At 40.8% G+C, this 16,349-nt stretch overlaps 1 protein-coding gene and 1 long non-coding RNA gene across 4 annotated transcripts in view; one reads left to right on the plus strand and one right to left on the minus strand.

Annotated features, from left to right (window-relative positions):
• LOC117268173 (uncharacterized) overlaps positions 1-16,349 on the plus strand; it is a 168,254-nt gene that overhangs the window by 20,588 nt on the left and 131,317 nt on the right. The window lies entirely within an intron of this gene.
• Positions 1-16,349, minus strand: part of grin2ca (glutamate receptor, ionotropic, N-methyl D-aspartate 2Ca) — a 107,815-nt gene that overhangs the window by 16,174 nt on the left and 75,292 nt on the right. For both annotated transcript variants that reach the window (XM_078161639.1, XM_033644385.2), the window contains exon 7: positions 1,636-1,804. In XM_078161639.1, the coding sequence (XP_078017765.1) occupies positions 1,636-1,804 (169 nt within the window). The remainder of the gene's footprint in view (positions 1-1,635; positions 1,805-16,349) is intronic.

The following is a 16,349-nucleotide window of genomic DNA, read 5'->3' on the forward strand; positions in this document are numbered from 1 at the left end:
CATCTGTTCCCATGTGACATGTTTCCAGCCAATCACACTTTGCTTAGCATGAGATATGGTGACGTTTGTCTCCGAACAATGAGCACGATTGGCTGAATGGTCAGCTGTACCCGCTCCACGAGGCGCTAGGATCCGTCAGGAAGTCGAGCGAGAATGGGATTCAAAACAGAAGAAGAAGAGGAAAAACAGAAGCAAGGAAAATGGAAAATAAAGTAAACACTAGAGTGACTATATTTAAGTAATATCACACGAGAGGGAGTGATGTTGTACTGGATATACAACAGGTCAACAACAGCTTAAACAGCAATGCTGAGTAAGGAAATGTTAACAAAAGGTGATGAAATAAATTATTTAAGTATGTTATGTAGCTCCGCGAAAACAAACATTTCCCCCAGTCCGTTGCCAGGCAACGCAGCACACACGCCAGGAACTCACAAGCTACTTTGTATTTACATTGATCTGCAGCTGTGTAACTTCGTCCAGTTCGGCTGATGAAACGCTGGCAAACCTGGATGTTGGCACGGCCGGATTCAGCTTCCACTCTTCCTCATCCTCATCAGTACCTCATCAGATGATCATCGATAATTCCTGACCGTGTTCGCTTAATTTTTGCTTCTCTTCAGTTTGTCGAGGTCGGCTGATGTTACACAAACACACCTGGAGGTCTGCACAGAAGAGTCCTGGCTTTCCTTTTCCTCGTCCTCTCCTGACGACGACTCATAATTGAATTCAAATGTAATTTTGGGGGAAATATCCATCTTCTTGGTGTAACGCTATAGTGCCCGTTTGTGTCAATGTAGCGAGTGTGACAGCTGGTTAATTAACGGTTGTATTTATATTTATAACATCTGTGAGCGGAGTGATTTTACTGTTACATGTCCCAGTGATGTTATACTCTATATCAGCACTCATGGAATGCCTCTCGTCCAATCAAATTACTCGGTTGAAACTAACTGTTGTATAATTGCCTATAGCCCATCAGTAGGATTGTTATTTTGGTTATGACGGATGTATGATAATTTCCCTCAAAATACGATAATTTTGAGTCTCTGGTACGATAATCATACATTTCCCACCTGGCACCGCTGGTCAGCATTCAGTTCAGCTTATCCTGCATTGGACATCCACCAAAGAAGTTGCAACAGTGCTAAATCTAACATTTCAATGACCCTAAAGGCGCTTGGACATGATTGCCGATTTGCTGATGCCGCAGGGCTCACTGTCGGCTTGACCCAACGCTGATCTCTCCTCCATCTTGCAGTCGGATCTTTAAATTTTTCCGCACCCTGTCTCCGAAAAGTACCCCGACGTCAGCGTTAACGCCAGCTTCCATAGCAAAACAATGGCACAGTGGGCATCAAGAGATTTTTAACGCTGGTCATGTGCAAGCACCTTAAGACTTGTATCACTGATCACAGGAATGCCTTAATAGATCTACCCATTTACCTTTTCCCCCAGAAATGTGGATGAATGTTTTGCATCTTGGCAGAGAATATTTTACCTCTGGCTGTGGACAATAATGAGAAGCAGCTAAAAGAAATATGACCTGATTCATAATCTTGGCATTATCACTGTGGTCACTGTGGAGTGAAGTGGAACTGCAGCCATGTAAAACTATCTGCTGGTACTTCTTACCTCTCCGATCATCCCGTTCCAAATGCCTCGGACCAGCTTGCCGTGTTTGCCGTTGGTGACCAGGTAGAGGTCGTAGGAAAACTTTATGGTGCGGGACAGCTTCTTCAGGATGTCTATGCAGAAGCCTTTACAGCAGAGTTTAGTGTAGGGCTCAGTGTGACCCACGATACTACAAGCAGAGAGAGAGAGAGAGAGAAAAACAGAGAATGTCATGGTTCTGATGATCACAAACAGCAACATAAGCGTTTTAGGTGAGGCTGATTCTTCAAGGTTTCATGTGGAGGTCAGTGCATACGTTTCTAGCTCTGACTCTGTGACTTGATTCTTTACATTATAGGTTCCTGTTGATGTAAACTGCACAGTTTTCATTGTTATAGATGATGCTATTAAACTCTCATTATATCTTATCAACTGAAGGAAAATCACCAATCATTATCCAGTAAATTATTTATAGATATATATGGAAATACCAATATAATCAAGGCTCATATTTGAAAAAGAGAAAACAGTGTAATATGAAATATTGAGCATATTTACATGTGTAGGATTGATGTCTGCAGAAAAGATTAATTATAGCCTTCAACAGTCAAAAACATATGTACAAACAAGTTTATGGCATGACTGTAATAATTGAAAACACCTAAATGATATAATGTAATGCAATACAGCAGCCCTCTGTAGAGTAGTCTGGCTTGAATATCAAGGAAGGTGCTTGGCAGATAGACTGAGCCGATATCTTTAGTTCCCAGAGGTGAGTATTTATTTACAGTGCTCTCATTACATGTTTATTTAAATAACAAAAAAATACAAGGAGAATAACTAATTCTGGTCGTGCTGGTCTGTACTGTATCCTGAAACGATATGGCTTTAGGGAAAGATACCACCTGGTAATCCTTGCATTGGAATCTTTCATTCTGTTCACTCACTGCAATGCCAGATGGTCAGTCTCCAACACACATTCGTCCCCCATTAGATAATACTTCAGAGTTTCCAGAGCCCATTTCGCAGCCAAGGACACTGCAACACAAGCTCGTTAAACCAGCAGTTTTTCAGATCAACAAAAGGAGCATCACACTTCTCAGAGCTCAAGTTATGATCAGATCACTAAGAACTGCTGACCTGGCAAAGAAATTGGGGATGAAGCGGCAGCACCAACCAGTGAAACCCAAGAAGGATTTAACCTTCTTCTTGGTGATTGGTAGAGGATAGGCAGCAAGAGCTTCAGGCTTGCTCACCTGAGGGTGGATTACTCCACCCCCAATTATGTAACCAAGGCATTCCACCTCTGTCTTGGCTAGGGCTGGGACTTGTTAGGATTTTAACGATTCCGATTCCTTACCGATTCCTTCTTAACGGTCCGATTCCTTACCGATTCCTCTTACCGATTCCTCTTACCGATTCCTACATTATATTCATTATACTTGCTATACTTAAACAAGTATATAATAAACACAAATGCAATCATACAAATACAAAAACTTTATTCTAACTGTTGCACAGTACAATAGATGAAAATACACATTTGTGTGTGGTGTGTATTTCAGATTTAGAGCTTGTATCATCTCCCTGAGAATATATAACAACAAAAAGTGATTCTCTGATTTCTACAGTAACACTATTAAAATTAACCACAACAATGTAATAAAAAATACTTACAGTGGTGTGAAAAAGTGTTTGCCCCCTTCCTGATTTCTTACTTTTTTGCATGTTTTCCACACTTAAATGTTACAGATCATCAAACAAATTTAAACATTAGTCAAAGATAACACAAGTAAACACAAAATGCAGTTTTTAAATGAAGGATTTTATTAATGAGGAAGAAAAAAATCCAAATCTACATGGCTGTGTGTGAAAAAGTGTTTAATGTTTAAATTTGTTTGATGATCTGGAACATTTAAGTGCAGAAAACATGCAAAAAAGTAAGAAATCAGGAAGGGGGCAAACACTTTTTCACACCACTGTACAGTACAGGCCAAAAGTTTGGACACACCTTCTCATTCAATGCGTTTTCTTTATTTTCATGACTATTTACATTGTAGATTCTCACTGAAGGCATCAAAACTATGAATGAACACATGTGGAGTTATGTACTTAACAAAAAAAGGTGAAATAACTGAAAACATGTTTTATATTCAAGTTTCTTCAAAATAGCCACCCTTTGCTCTGATTACTGCTTTGCACACTCTTGGCATTCTCTCCATGAGCTTCAAGAGGTAGTCACCTGAAATGGTTTCCACTTCACAGGTGTGCCTTATCAGGGTTAATTAGTGGAATTTCTTGCTTTATCAATGGGGTTGGGACCATCAGTTGTGTTGTGCAGAAGTCAGGTTAATACACAGCCGACAGCCCTATTGGACAACTGTTAAAATTCATATTATGGCAAGAACCAATCAGCTAACTAAAGAAAAACGAGTGGCCATCATTACTTTAAGAAATGAAGGTCAGTCAGTCTGGAAAATTGCAAAAACTTTAAATGTGTCCCCAAGTGGAGTCGCAAAAACCATCAAGCGCTACAACGAAACTGGCACACATGAGGACCGACCCAGGAAAGGAAGACCAAGAGTCACCTCTGCTTCTGAGGATAAGTTCATCCGAGTCACCAGCCTCAGAAATCGCAAGTTAACAGCAGCTCAGATCAGAGACCAGATGAATGCCACACAGAGTTCTAGCAGCAGACCCATCTCTACAACAACTGTTAAGAGGAGACTGCGCAAATCAGGCCTTCATGGTCAAATAGCTGCTAGGAAACCACTGCTAAGGAGAGGCAACAAGCAGAAGAGATTTGTTTGGGCCAAGAAACACAAGGAATGGACATTAGGCCAGTGGAAATCTGTGCTTTGGTCTGATGAGTCCAAATTTGAGATCTTTGGTTCCAACCGCCGTGTCTTTGTGAGACGCAGAAAAGGTGAACGGATGGATTCCACATGCCTGGTTCCCACTGTGAAGCATGGAGGAGGAGGTGTGATGGTGTGGGGGTGTTTTGCTGGTGACACTGTTGGGGATTTATTCAAAATTGAAGGCACACTGAACCAGCATGGCTACCACAGCATCCTGCAGCGACATGCCATCCCATCCGGTTTGCGTTTAGTTGGACGATCATTTATTTTTCAACAGGACAATGACCCCAAACACACCTCCAGGCTGTGTAAGGGCTATTTGACCAAGAAGGAGAGTGATGGAGTGCTGCGGCAGATGACCTGGCCTCCACAGTCACCGGACCTGAACCCAATCGAGATGGTTTGGGGTGAGCTGGACCGCAGAGTGAAGGCAAAGGGGCCAACAAGTGCTAAACACCTCTGGGAACTCCTTCAAGACTGTTGGAAAACCATTTCAGGTGACTACCTCTTGAAGCTCATGGAGAGAATGCCAAGAGTGTGCAAAGCAGTAATCAGAGCAAAGGGTGGCTATTTTGAAGAAACTAGAATATAAAACATGTTTTCAGTTATTTCACCTTTTTTTGTTAAGTACATAACTCCACATGTGTTCATTCATAGTTTTGATGCCTTCAGTGAGAATCTACAATGTAAATAGTCATGAAAATAAAGAAAACGCATTGAATGAGAAGGTGTGTCCAAACTTTTGGCCTGTACTGTATATGCATTCATGCTTGGGCACTGTTATTTACGTGACAAAACCTGAACAGAACACACACACACACATTGGCTGTTTGTTTCTATCTCTCCCCTCGCTGGAAGCGGACCTCCCGCCGCCAGCCTCCGCCTTTAGTGATCAGATAATGTCGGGCTCGGTCGAGTTCGGACAGAAATATGCGGCCCGTGCCGCACTCTAATGGAAATGCACGTGAAATTTTTTTTTTTATTATTATTATTATTATTATTATTTTTTTTTTTACAATCTAGGAACCATTTGCAGGAACCGTTACGCCAAATGTGATGGAACCGGTTCCGGAACCGGAACTTTGGACCCAGTTCCAAAAAAGAACGGGATCCGGATCCCAACCCTAGTCTTGGCAATGTGACAATTGATTGCTTTGATGACCAGCCCAGCTTTATGGATCTGTTGAAAGACATCAGAGAGGTTTTGAAGGGGATCCCCCCAGGTCTCTCTGAACATCATGATGTCATCAATGTATGTTGTAATGTAGCCATCAGCTCCTGTCAGGACTTTATCCATCAGCCTCTGAAATGTTGCTGGAGCTTTGTGCACTCCAAAAGTCATTGTTTTTAAACAATAAAGTCCACTAGTGCCCTAAATGCTGCTGAACCTATAGAAGACTCAGTCAATGGCACCTGCTAATACCCTTTTATAAAGGTCAAGTGTTGTAAGATACTTGACATTTTCCAGGTGCTAAATCAACTCCTCTACTCTTGGCATTAGGTAGGCATCAAACGCAGAAACAGCATTCAATTTAGGGAAATTACACAAAACCTCTGTTTTGCTGTTTTGTGTCAACTTTCTTGAGGCCAGCACCAGTGGACTACACCACTCACCTCTAGATGGCTCAGTGACCCCAATGCCAAGCATGTTTTCCACCTCCTGGACACTGGATGTGGTGTTCCTTATGGGTTTTTGGTTGGGACAAAAGAGTCGTATATCATGTTGGAAAAGCTTTGTGCAACCTGACTTGGAGCTGAACAGCTTGATGGCCATGATGGCCTCTAGCTCTTCCTGCTGGTCTACTGTAAGAGTACTTAGGCCTGGGAATGAGTGCTCTTCACCTGCAGAGGATAAAAAACTGCTCCTGTGGCTCCTCGTCTTCATCGTCAGTGCAAATCCACAACTGTATTGATGGTGCAGGTCAGTCAAGCCATTCCTTTCATTCAGTCCTTTTCTGTAACTGCTTATTCTGTTAGGGGTCGGGGGGAACTGGACTATCACAGGGCTAGCACAGACACCCATTCAAGCTCACATTCATACCTACGGCCAATTTAGAGTCACCAATTAACCTAATTTCCATGTCTTTGGACTGTGGGAGGAAGCTGGAGCACACAGAGAAAACCCATGCTGACACAGGCAGAACATCTGCACACAGAATGGCCCCCCCACCCTAGGGTTTGAACCAGGAAGCTGGGGGCCCCTGCCATTTGGCAGAGAGACCACTCTCTGATGTTGGAGGAGGAAGCAGAACATTGTGGTGCCCTTGGAAGGACCTCTGGTAAGCAACTTTGTCATAGCAGTGCACTGACCACTTAACTGTTGGCTAGCTTCTGGAACTGTTCAAGACTGCTTTTCATTAGAGGCCTCCCTCAGCACATCAAGCTGCATGAACATACAGGAGCTGAAAAGGAGAAAAACCTGTCGACGCTTGAAGCTCCAATAGGTAAAAAGTAGAAAGAGGATCCATGGATGGATGGATTTAGAGCATGGATTTTAAGGTTTTGTTGAAATGTTGGAAAGGACTTTGTTTGTAGACTTCCCTTAGGAAGTTAGAGGCGAAATTGGAATCCTGTTCAGTAATGATTTCTTATGGCATCCCAGCTCTCAAACATTTGAAATAGAAAATTTGCACTTGTCTGGGGGCCTTGACCTTTATTAGGTGGAATGCCTTAGTTGGGTGGGCAAGGAAAGCTTGAGTCATCTCTGCAGTTTGCTTTGTTGTGGCTGGATTGCGATCTTCTGCCAGGGTACAAAGGTCATGGTTGAGGACTCTCAGGAGCTGTTCCAATACAATAGCATCTCCTATTGCTCCTTTGTGCAGGTCTTTGAGGTGTCTCTGAAACTCTGTGGGTCTTGTGTTCCTCCACTGCATGGTGGCGTGGAACCTCATTCGGTAAATCTCTGTTTGTCTCAAATTTTTCCAAAATGGCATAGTTCATAGTCTCATCAATGTCCATAGCTACATAAGCACCTCATGCCTTACCATTCAGTGGGGCAAGATGAAGTGATCACTCCTCGTGTGGCACTTGGCCTCTCTTAAAAGTTAAGTAATATTCAATATCTTTGTCTCCATGATATGGCTGCATTATTGGGCTTGTCCACCCGAGGAACCTTGCCAGACTGGAAGACTGTAGTGTAACAGAGGCCTCCAGGGGGTCTAGTCTTGGCAGAACAGGTTGAGGCGCTGACTGCTCCTCATTAGCCTCAGGAGTGAGGGCCAGCTGCCACACCAATGGCTGGTGCTCCCTGCATTCTGATTGCACCTCATGCTGGAGCTTTACACACCTGTAATGTTTTGTGATTGCATTTTGCATGATCATGACACTATAGTAATGACAAGATCTGTCCACCGACACATAGATATTTCAGCACCTGGCAAAATACTAAAAACAACTTAGTTCTCTTTACAGTCAGTCAGCTGGACCATTTGCCATGATGACACACAGAGACTCACGTGGTGAAAACAATACCAGCCGTTGCGGCATTGTCATAGCTGGTATTAATATAGTGTAATGTGTGAGATGAACATGCAAGGGACAAGGAGTTAGTAAAGGAGAGTTCTCACCCACTTTGTCAGATCCTGCAGTAAGTACTATATTATTTAAAGGAATTCTGGTTTAATATTGTGTTTTTTTTCTAATTTTGGCCATTATTTTATGTTCAGAATAAATTGACTATTCGTTATGGTAACTCTGTACTCACTAATCTGATGATCTAAGTGAACCAACAGTTTATCCAGGTCATCTAAGCCACTTTATTCTGATTCATTTTTTAATATTGCTGATGCAGTGCCTCGATTTTCAACAGAGGTGATGAAAGAACCGACTCTGACGTCAGAAAATAAGGGGGGTGTTTGAGGGGGGTAGCAGGAGGGACACGTGGAGCTACTCTACAGGCTTGCGCATTATGTCACTGCGCCGACAGATGGACAGACAGCTGGGTAGACCAAAACAAATCCGGCATTAATTAATCACAAACAAACAATGGCAGACAGGAATGAAACTCATTGCTGAATTATTTTGATTGCTTAATGGCAACTTGGCCAAAATCTCAAAATGTTACCTGAAGAATAGCTGCAGGTTCAATATGTTATTGCCACAATAAAGACTCACTGCAAACATGTAGTTCAACCATTTACTGTTGTTTTTGTCATACTTTGAGTTACTCTGAGAAGCTCATTTGCATTTCCCATTTTTATTCAGTGGACCTTTTTTAATGTAAACTAGTTTTGGGCAGTGTGATAGTGTTCACTGGTGTGAATCTTTGGGAACAGTTGGAGAATGTATGTATGTCTGGAGCAATGCATTCACACAGAATCTTTTAATATGCACCTTGATTTGTTTGGTCCTTCACATACGTATTAGCCACAAACAGACAGACTCCTATGTGGTTGTGGTGTTCCTCCCAAAATTACTGTAACAAAATATCTATAAGGGCTGCAACTAACCATTATTTTCCTAATCTATAATCCATGTCAAATATTTTCTTGATTGATGAATTGATTGTTTGGTCTATTAAACATCCAAAAGCTCTGAAAATGTAAAATTTTCAAAACCCAAGCTGACGTTATCAAATGTGTTGTTTTGACCAACCAGCAGTCCAAAACCTTCAGATAATAACCTACAATTATGCAAACAGAAAAAAACAGTAAATCTTAAAATAACATCAAGTTCTTGCTTTTGCAAATTAGTTGTTACTTATTATTATTATTATTATTATCAACTATTCAGTTAATCAACTAATTTGATGATTGATCAGTGATTAAAAAAAAAAAGGAAAAAAAGAAGCAAAACTCTTTGATTCCAGCCTCTTAAATGTGAATATTTTCTCATTCCTTTACTCCTCTATGACAGTAAACTGAATATCTTTGGGTTGTTGACAAAACTTTTTTTTCACCCTTTTCTGATATTTTACAGACCAAACAACTCTTCGATTTATCCAGAAAATAATCGACTGGTTAATCGACATGAAAATAATTGTCAGTTTCAGCCTTGAAGACCACCATACCCATAAATCCCTGACACCCTTTACCTCACTCATTTTACTGAATGAATTAATGAAGATACATGTTGATTAGGCTTTTAGAATTTAGCCTAACTAACTGTAATAACAGCAGCCTCATCTTATATTGTGTCATGCAGCAGTCTACCATATTTTCCAAATACAAACTAGTACAGTATACAAAGAAACGGCAGTGTAGAGGATGGCAGTGCTGCCAGTTTACTCAGCAATCCTCTCATCTTTTATTATATTTTCATGTCCTGCTGCAAATCTGCTATTGCTCTATTGCTTTTAAAATGCAACACAGTGCAACTCCTAAGTATTTCATTTTAGACTCAAACTGGCAGCTGTTTTTCCCCACATTTCCCTTTCTACCAAACATCAAACAGTTTGACCCAGGCTTGGACGTGGTTTGGACTACAGTATGCTGAATGGTTTTAATGAGGACACTCGTCTGTGTAATGCCTACCACATGCCAAGCTGCCTGAGTGACCCCGACAAAAAAGACACGGCGTGCCGACTCACATACAGTACTGATCTTCAGACAGAGCACGCAGCAGAAGCTAAACGGACAGTTTCAGGCTCAGCATACCAAGTAAAAGAGTCTGACGCAAGGGTTGAAATCAATTCCCCTTACTTATCAGCAGGATTACCCAGAACGTGGGGATGAAAATGTCCTTCAGTTTCACACTAACTGGATGACGCCAGTGATGTGAGTCAGGAAGAGGGCAGTAAACACAGAGTCTAGTTTAGTGCCTTGTGAAACATCCTGTACTCTGCTCCAATTTGTAGAAAAAGTTGTGTTTTATTAAGCAAAAACATTCACTGGTTTTACGATTACATGATAATTTTCAGCTTGTATCATTTTTTTAATTGTTAGTTAGACAGAACAAGTTAATTTTTTGTTTTTTTTTGTTTTGTTTTGCGGTTTACTGAACTGATTACTGGATTATTCACAAAATACAAATTTATAGACAGATTGATTACCTAGGGCCTGATATCATATTTGTTTTCCATTCACTGTAATGAACAGAGCCACTTATTATTGTCACCTTTACTAGTTAAAATTGGGGTGTAATGTGTTAAAAAAAAAGGTCCCTTTAAGGGGCAAAGTAGCTGAATTTGATTTCTAATGGACCTCAGGGAAACATGCAATATGCAATAACGTAGTTGAACATTGCTATGACGATATGACTCCCAATAAATACACAAATATTGCAGTATACAGTTTTTATGTGTTTCTGCTTTAGGTCCGCGCTGCTAACATAGACCCCAGACAGTGAATAGTAATAAAAATAATAATAATAATAAATTTTATTTGTAACGCACTTTACATAAAAAAAAAAAACAAATCTCAAAGTGCTACAGAAGGCAGTGCAGATATGCTATGCTAAGAGTTAAAAACAGACAACATAATAAAATACATCAAAAGGCTTTAGTAAAAAGGTAATAATAGTATATGGACACTGAATTAAAAAAAAAAAAATGAATGCAGTGATGTTGACAGGTTTTCAATGTAGTGAGTCCATGTGACCCACAGGGGGTCATTAGAGTGGGTCCCTCCCAAAAATCGTTTTTTTTAATCAACAAATTGTAGCTTTAAGCTCGTGTTTGATGTTATATGGTTGCAATTTGGGTTAAAATTCATGTATGATGAAAAATGTGTTTGAAAATTAATTAAAATCCCAAATCTGTAAACTGTATTTACAAAACCAGACTGTATTTGTATCTATATATACAGTGCATTATACAGATGTCACAGCTGAGTTTAGAGAGCACCAAAATCATCTACTCCATATAAGGTAAATCAGATGTGATATGTGATTGTGATTTTTGTGGTAATCCCATAGAAATGGTATTTCTATGGATAATCCATACAAATTTGAATAAGTTACTGTATAAATGTAATAGTTTGACATTTTGTGAAATGCTTATTCTCCCTCATTCAGACAAGAGTTTTTATTTTTTCACTCACTGAGACTATGAACAAAACAGGAAGCAACAACAAAACTGGTTTTATGTGAGATATAGGCCAAATCAGTCATGTAATTAAAAGCTATATAGAGAGTACCACATTTTGATTTTTATGCTGCATGCTGCTTCTGTCCTCTGCTGTATGTGTAGGAGTTTGACACACATGCACTTTCAGGTGTGTTTTTATGCACTTATAAACCAAGCAGCAACCTTTGGGGCTGAAAAATGAAGCCATGACAAAATTGTCTGCAGTTCTTTGATTGGCCACTTGAGGCTGGCTGTAGAAATGAGTAAATCCCCATATACAGCCATGTTGAAATGCCCAACTTTCCAGCAGAACTAAACATGTTTACAGCCTGGTAGGGCTGTACCCAAATATTCGGATATTCGAATATTTGTTTCTATGGGTAGGTATTCGTTATGAAAATTTGGTATTCGATATTCATTTTTTTATTTACTTATTTATTTTATTTTTTTTATTATTATTATTTTTTTTTTACATTTTTTTTGGTGCTAAATGTAGTCTTTTTGTTGTTGGTAAATGTAGGTTATCAATAAAAATCAAAACTTTAAATTGCATTGTTAAAAATGTGAAAATATAGTATCGCCTACCAACGGAGCTTGTGCGCATGGCACGCTTGAGCGCATCCGAGGCTGTGGATCAATGCCAAGTTTTACCACTTTATCACTATTCCCTCTAACTCGTAGCTGTTTTTTCATTATCTTTTGAATTTAATATGAATTATGGAACCATTTTTGTCAACGTTTGTTTCCCCCGTTTTGTACAATAAATTATTGTTTAAAGTTTCAACAAGTTTCTTTTGGAATGCGTGACACAAGTGTGTTTTGAAAACGGCCACGGATTGTCACCTGCTCAATGCATCAGTACCTTCGGGTGCCATGACAGTAATAGATTATAGATTAATAGATTATAATAATAATGTCGATTTAACAGACGATCACTGTTGCCCAACCCGCAGGTCCATTTGCGAGTCCCGCGGGTTACAGGTCGACCCGCACATCACTACTCAGCTCAGTCTATAAGGCTGTACACAACAGTAAGGCTATAGACATTATATTGTATTGAGGCTGGCAGAACCAGCAGCGCATCGGCTCTACAGTGCATGGCACTGCTGATTAACCATTTCATTGCAGAGTGTCTGCCAGCAACCAATTACTTGCTTCCTACAACTTGTTTCAACGGTTCCGATTTAATCAGAAGACAAATTAAACAGCATGACTAGCCAATGTGAAAATCAAAAGAAAGCATAGAATAATGTACTGAAGGAGACTGTTGTGCCAACACATTTTTTTGTGGTTTGAGAGCAAAGATCCGGTCGCCGCTGTGCAAAACTCCGCAATACAATTAGGTCCGAAAAAACCCCGTAGGAGTGCTTTGCAAGGAGTCTTTGAAAGGAGCCAAGCCTGGCGTAAAACCGGAGAGAGCAGGCAGCACGGCCGCAGCATGGCCGCAGCACCCCTGCTGATAGTGTCCTTGACTTCTTAGTGAGATTCACCACTTGCTCCTCCACAAGTCTAGTCTCTTGCCTAATTATGGCCACTTCTGGCTAAAAAAACAAAGATGTTGACAGGCCAAATATCGAACTAGAGGTTTCAAAACGGGAGTCCACAAACCAATGGGTGACATCATAGTAGCTATGTCCATTATTTTTTCAGACCATAGTCTAAACAGTGCAGTGAAACTGATCATAGTAAAACACTTCTAGTTTTGCGACAGTGTTTACAGGACATCAGTTACTCTGCTAAACTGTCATCTGCTGCAGGTCTGCTAGCTACTGTTTTCTGTTTGGCCAGTAAAAAATATGATTGGTGGGAAGATTTTTTCATCTACTAGTCCCATTGGCCAGTGAATCAAAAGGTTAATTTTGGACACTGGCTGTAATTTTCTATTTCATATTGATTTTGGATGAACTGTTCCTATAAGTTTTTGTTATCTTTGTGTGATAACAGATACAGATTTGGCATAAAGGTCCAAATGACCTTTGAAAAAGTCAATATCTGCACTACTGGCAGGTTTTTGTTTGTTTCCACTTTGTGGGCAAGTAGTGATTCATGAACATGAGAATAATCTGTTTGTAATAAAATCAATTATTAGTTGTCATTTGACACAATTAGAGGTTACTGCACCTAGAAGAGCCCATTGTGTGGTGAGACTGAGCTTCCCCAGAAACAAAGGCAATGCAGTGTGAGGGGGATCTATTTCTAAAACTTTGAAGTGTCAGAGTGGCTGTGTTTCGTTCAGCTCGGCAGGATCATTTTAGACAAACTTGATGATCCAATTTCTCTGTTTTTATTTATCTACAGAGAGGTTATGGTCCACCATTAAGTGTTTATTTGCTTTCAGAGAAACCAAAACAGACCAACCTCTACAGCGCATAAGGTGAGAAGTGTGAGATGATGCGGCAGCGGACTAGTGAGCCATGGGCGCAATGCAGAGAGCACTAATGACACGTCACCCCTAACCTCCCCCAGACCTTAAGTCTAATGGACTCTGCACCCACACATCAGGACCAGTAGGCAATGAGACGAACAGGCGAGGCAGCTCGCAGGCAGAGCCGAGCCACAACCAACCGAAACAAATGAACACTTTAGAGGGAAACAAGGCTGCCACAGCAGACTGCGAGTAAACACGGTGGCCCCAACATCCCCCGTCTCACCAGCTGCCAGGGTTCAAGGCTGGGCTTTAAGTTAGCTGCCAGTTGCATTAAAACAGGTCTTTGGGAATTGTTGCAAATGTGTGTGAGGTTATTTATTCAAAGTGCAGACATTCTTGGAGTAATGCTTTGAAGCTGCTTTATGGATGGTGACAGTCAGAAGTATGTGTTATTTTAGTGTGTGTCACTGTCAGTGGCCATCTGTGTAGCTGAGGATGTCTGTATCCCTTCATAAGAAAATTTAAAGACAACAGTATTGCTGAGAAGCTGAAATATTCACCTCTTAAACAAGTTGTAAAGCTGTGCCAGATGATTTTTCATGTTTTAAAAAGAAATGGTTAGTCTAAATCAAATTAGAGGCTGAAAAGTAGAAGTCTCACTCCACTCCCCCAGTGGTGGTGCTGTAGATCTGCCAAATTTGAGGACACATGCAAACTATTCCCGACAGCTGGGACCAGAAGGGGTTACAAAATGAAATTGATGGGTTGCCACTGTAGATGATCAAGAGAAACAAGAAGAAGAAAAATAATTTCTGCTGTACAAAATCATTATAAAGTTTGTTTATTCTGACTTTAAACCAAATTGTGTTGCACTGAATAAGAACTACTACATTGACCTTAGAAAGTTTGAAAAGTACAGCACAAGTCAAGTATGTTTTTAGGGACATTTCTGCCTTCATTTGATATCGTACAGTTGACAGGAAATGAGAGGAGAGACTGAGCAGGAATGACATGCAGCTAAGGTCTCCAGCTGGAAGTAAACCAGGGATGTTGCACTCACAGTTTGATACGCGTCTTAACCACTTGATTGCCCAGACACCCCTAGTAGTGTAGTTACTTTTAGCAGGGGGGAAACACACATTCACATCTTGAAGCTGCCCATTACCTCTACAGTCTGATCTGTCGGCCATTCCATTGGAACAGATCTAAGTTAGGAGCCTAGCTCAAAGGCATCTCAGCTGAGGTAACTGTTCTCTATACCTTCTAGTCACGGACTCATTAGATAAGCTGAGTCTTTCTTGTGAATTTCATCTCCTTAGGCCTCAAAGAACTATTAAAATAAAAGGGACTTTGGGCCTTTTTCTTTGCAATGAGAAATCTTTTTGACAGTCACTTCACACACATGCTCTGATCAAGCCCTCCTGATCTCTTTATACAGATACCTGCATATTAATGCAGATGTGTAGGAAGCAGGACAAGATTTAGGAGTCGGAAGTGTTCCGTGCGTCTTGTTAGTTTTGTAGTCTGAGTGGTATTGACCAATCACATTTGAGCGGGCTTAGGTTGCATTTAGGCAAACAGTGCGTGTAAAGAGTAAAGATGAAAACACATCAAGCACTGATGAAGTGTGATCTTCAGCGACCTGCCATGCAATGGTTACGGAAAGCTGCAGCAGGTGCTCTGAGTTGCAGCTGTTTGATTCTGCTGTGAGATGTGGCCAAGCTAAAAGTTAGGGATAGTTTAACTAATAATGGTGAATTGCGGCCAGGGAATACCCACAGCCATCAGTAAATGGAGTCCTGTGACTCCAGTGACATGTTGACTTATGTTATAAAGTATTTCCTTCAACCTGAATGACACAAACCTGCCTCTCAGCCGCAGCAAACTGTTATTACAGCGAGCAGCACTTTGCCGCTGCTTAGTGTGTTTTTGGCATCTAAGAGACCAGAGGCATTGGCAAAATTGCAGTCTCTGAACCCATCAGCTATCGTTTGAGGATGGTTTAGCTTTTTATCAGCCTTTTTTAAATGTATCTGCATTCATATGGAGTTATGATCATTCATTTCCATTAAACCAATAGGCAGTGCGATCAGAATTGTGTGGAAAAAAAGTAGCCAATAAGTAGCCAATGGAAGAGGAAGTCTTGACCTGGATATTTGTTATCAGTTATCTGGACATCTGCTGGCTTCACTGGAACCCTCAAAATAATGGCTGTTGCCGCCGGGGGCTGAAGCGTCATCAGAATGAAAGTCACTGGGAGATTGAAGCCCCTCAGACCCCTTGGGCCCCAAGGCCTGTGCCTGGTAGGCCTATTGGAAAGTAGCCAGCTAAAAGGTTTGGGAACAGCTGCACTACACAGTAGTGACTAAGTTCTCTGTCCAAAGTGTGACTGCGATTGGTAAACAGGAGAAGACGACACCCTATCTACACAACTGTATTCAATATACTGAACTCACATTACACTATTTTAACTTACTACAATTTTCAAACATTAACACTAATGTGT

The sequence above is a fragment of the Epinephelus lanceolatus genome, chromosome 18, assembly GCF_041903045.1.
Source record: "Epinephelus lanceolatus isolate andai-2023 chromosome 18, ASM4190304v1, whole genome shotgun sequence".
Taxonomy (NCBI): domain Eukaryota; kingdom Metazoa; phylum Chordata; class Actinopteri; order Perciformes; family Serranidae; genus Epinephelus; species Epinephelus lanceolatus.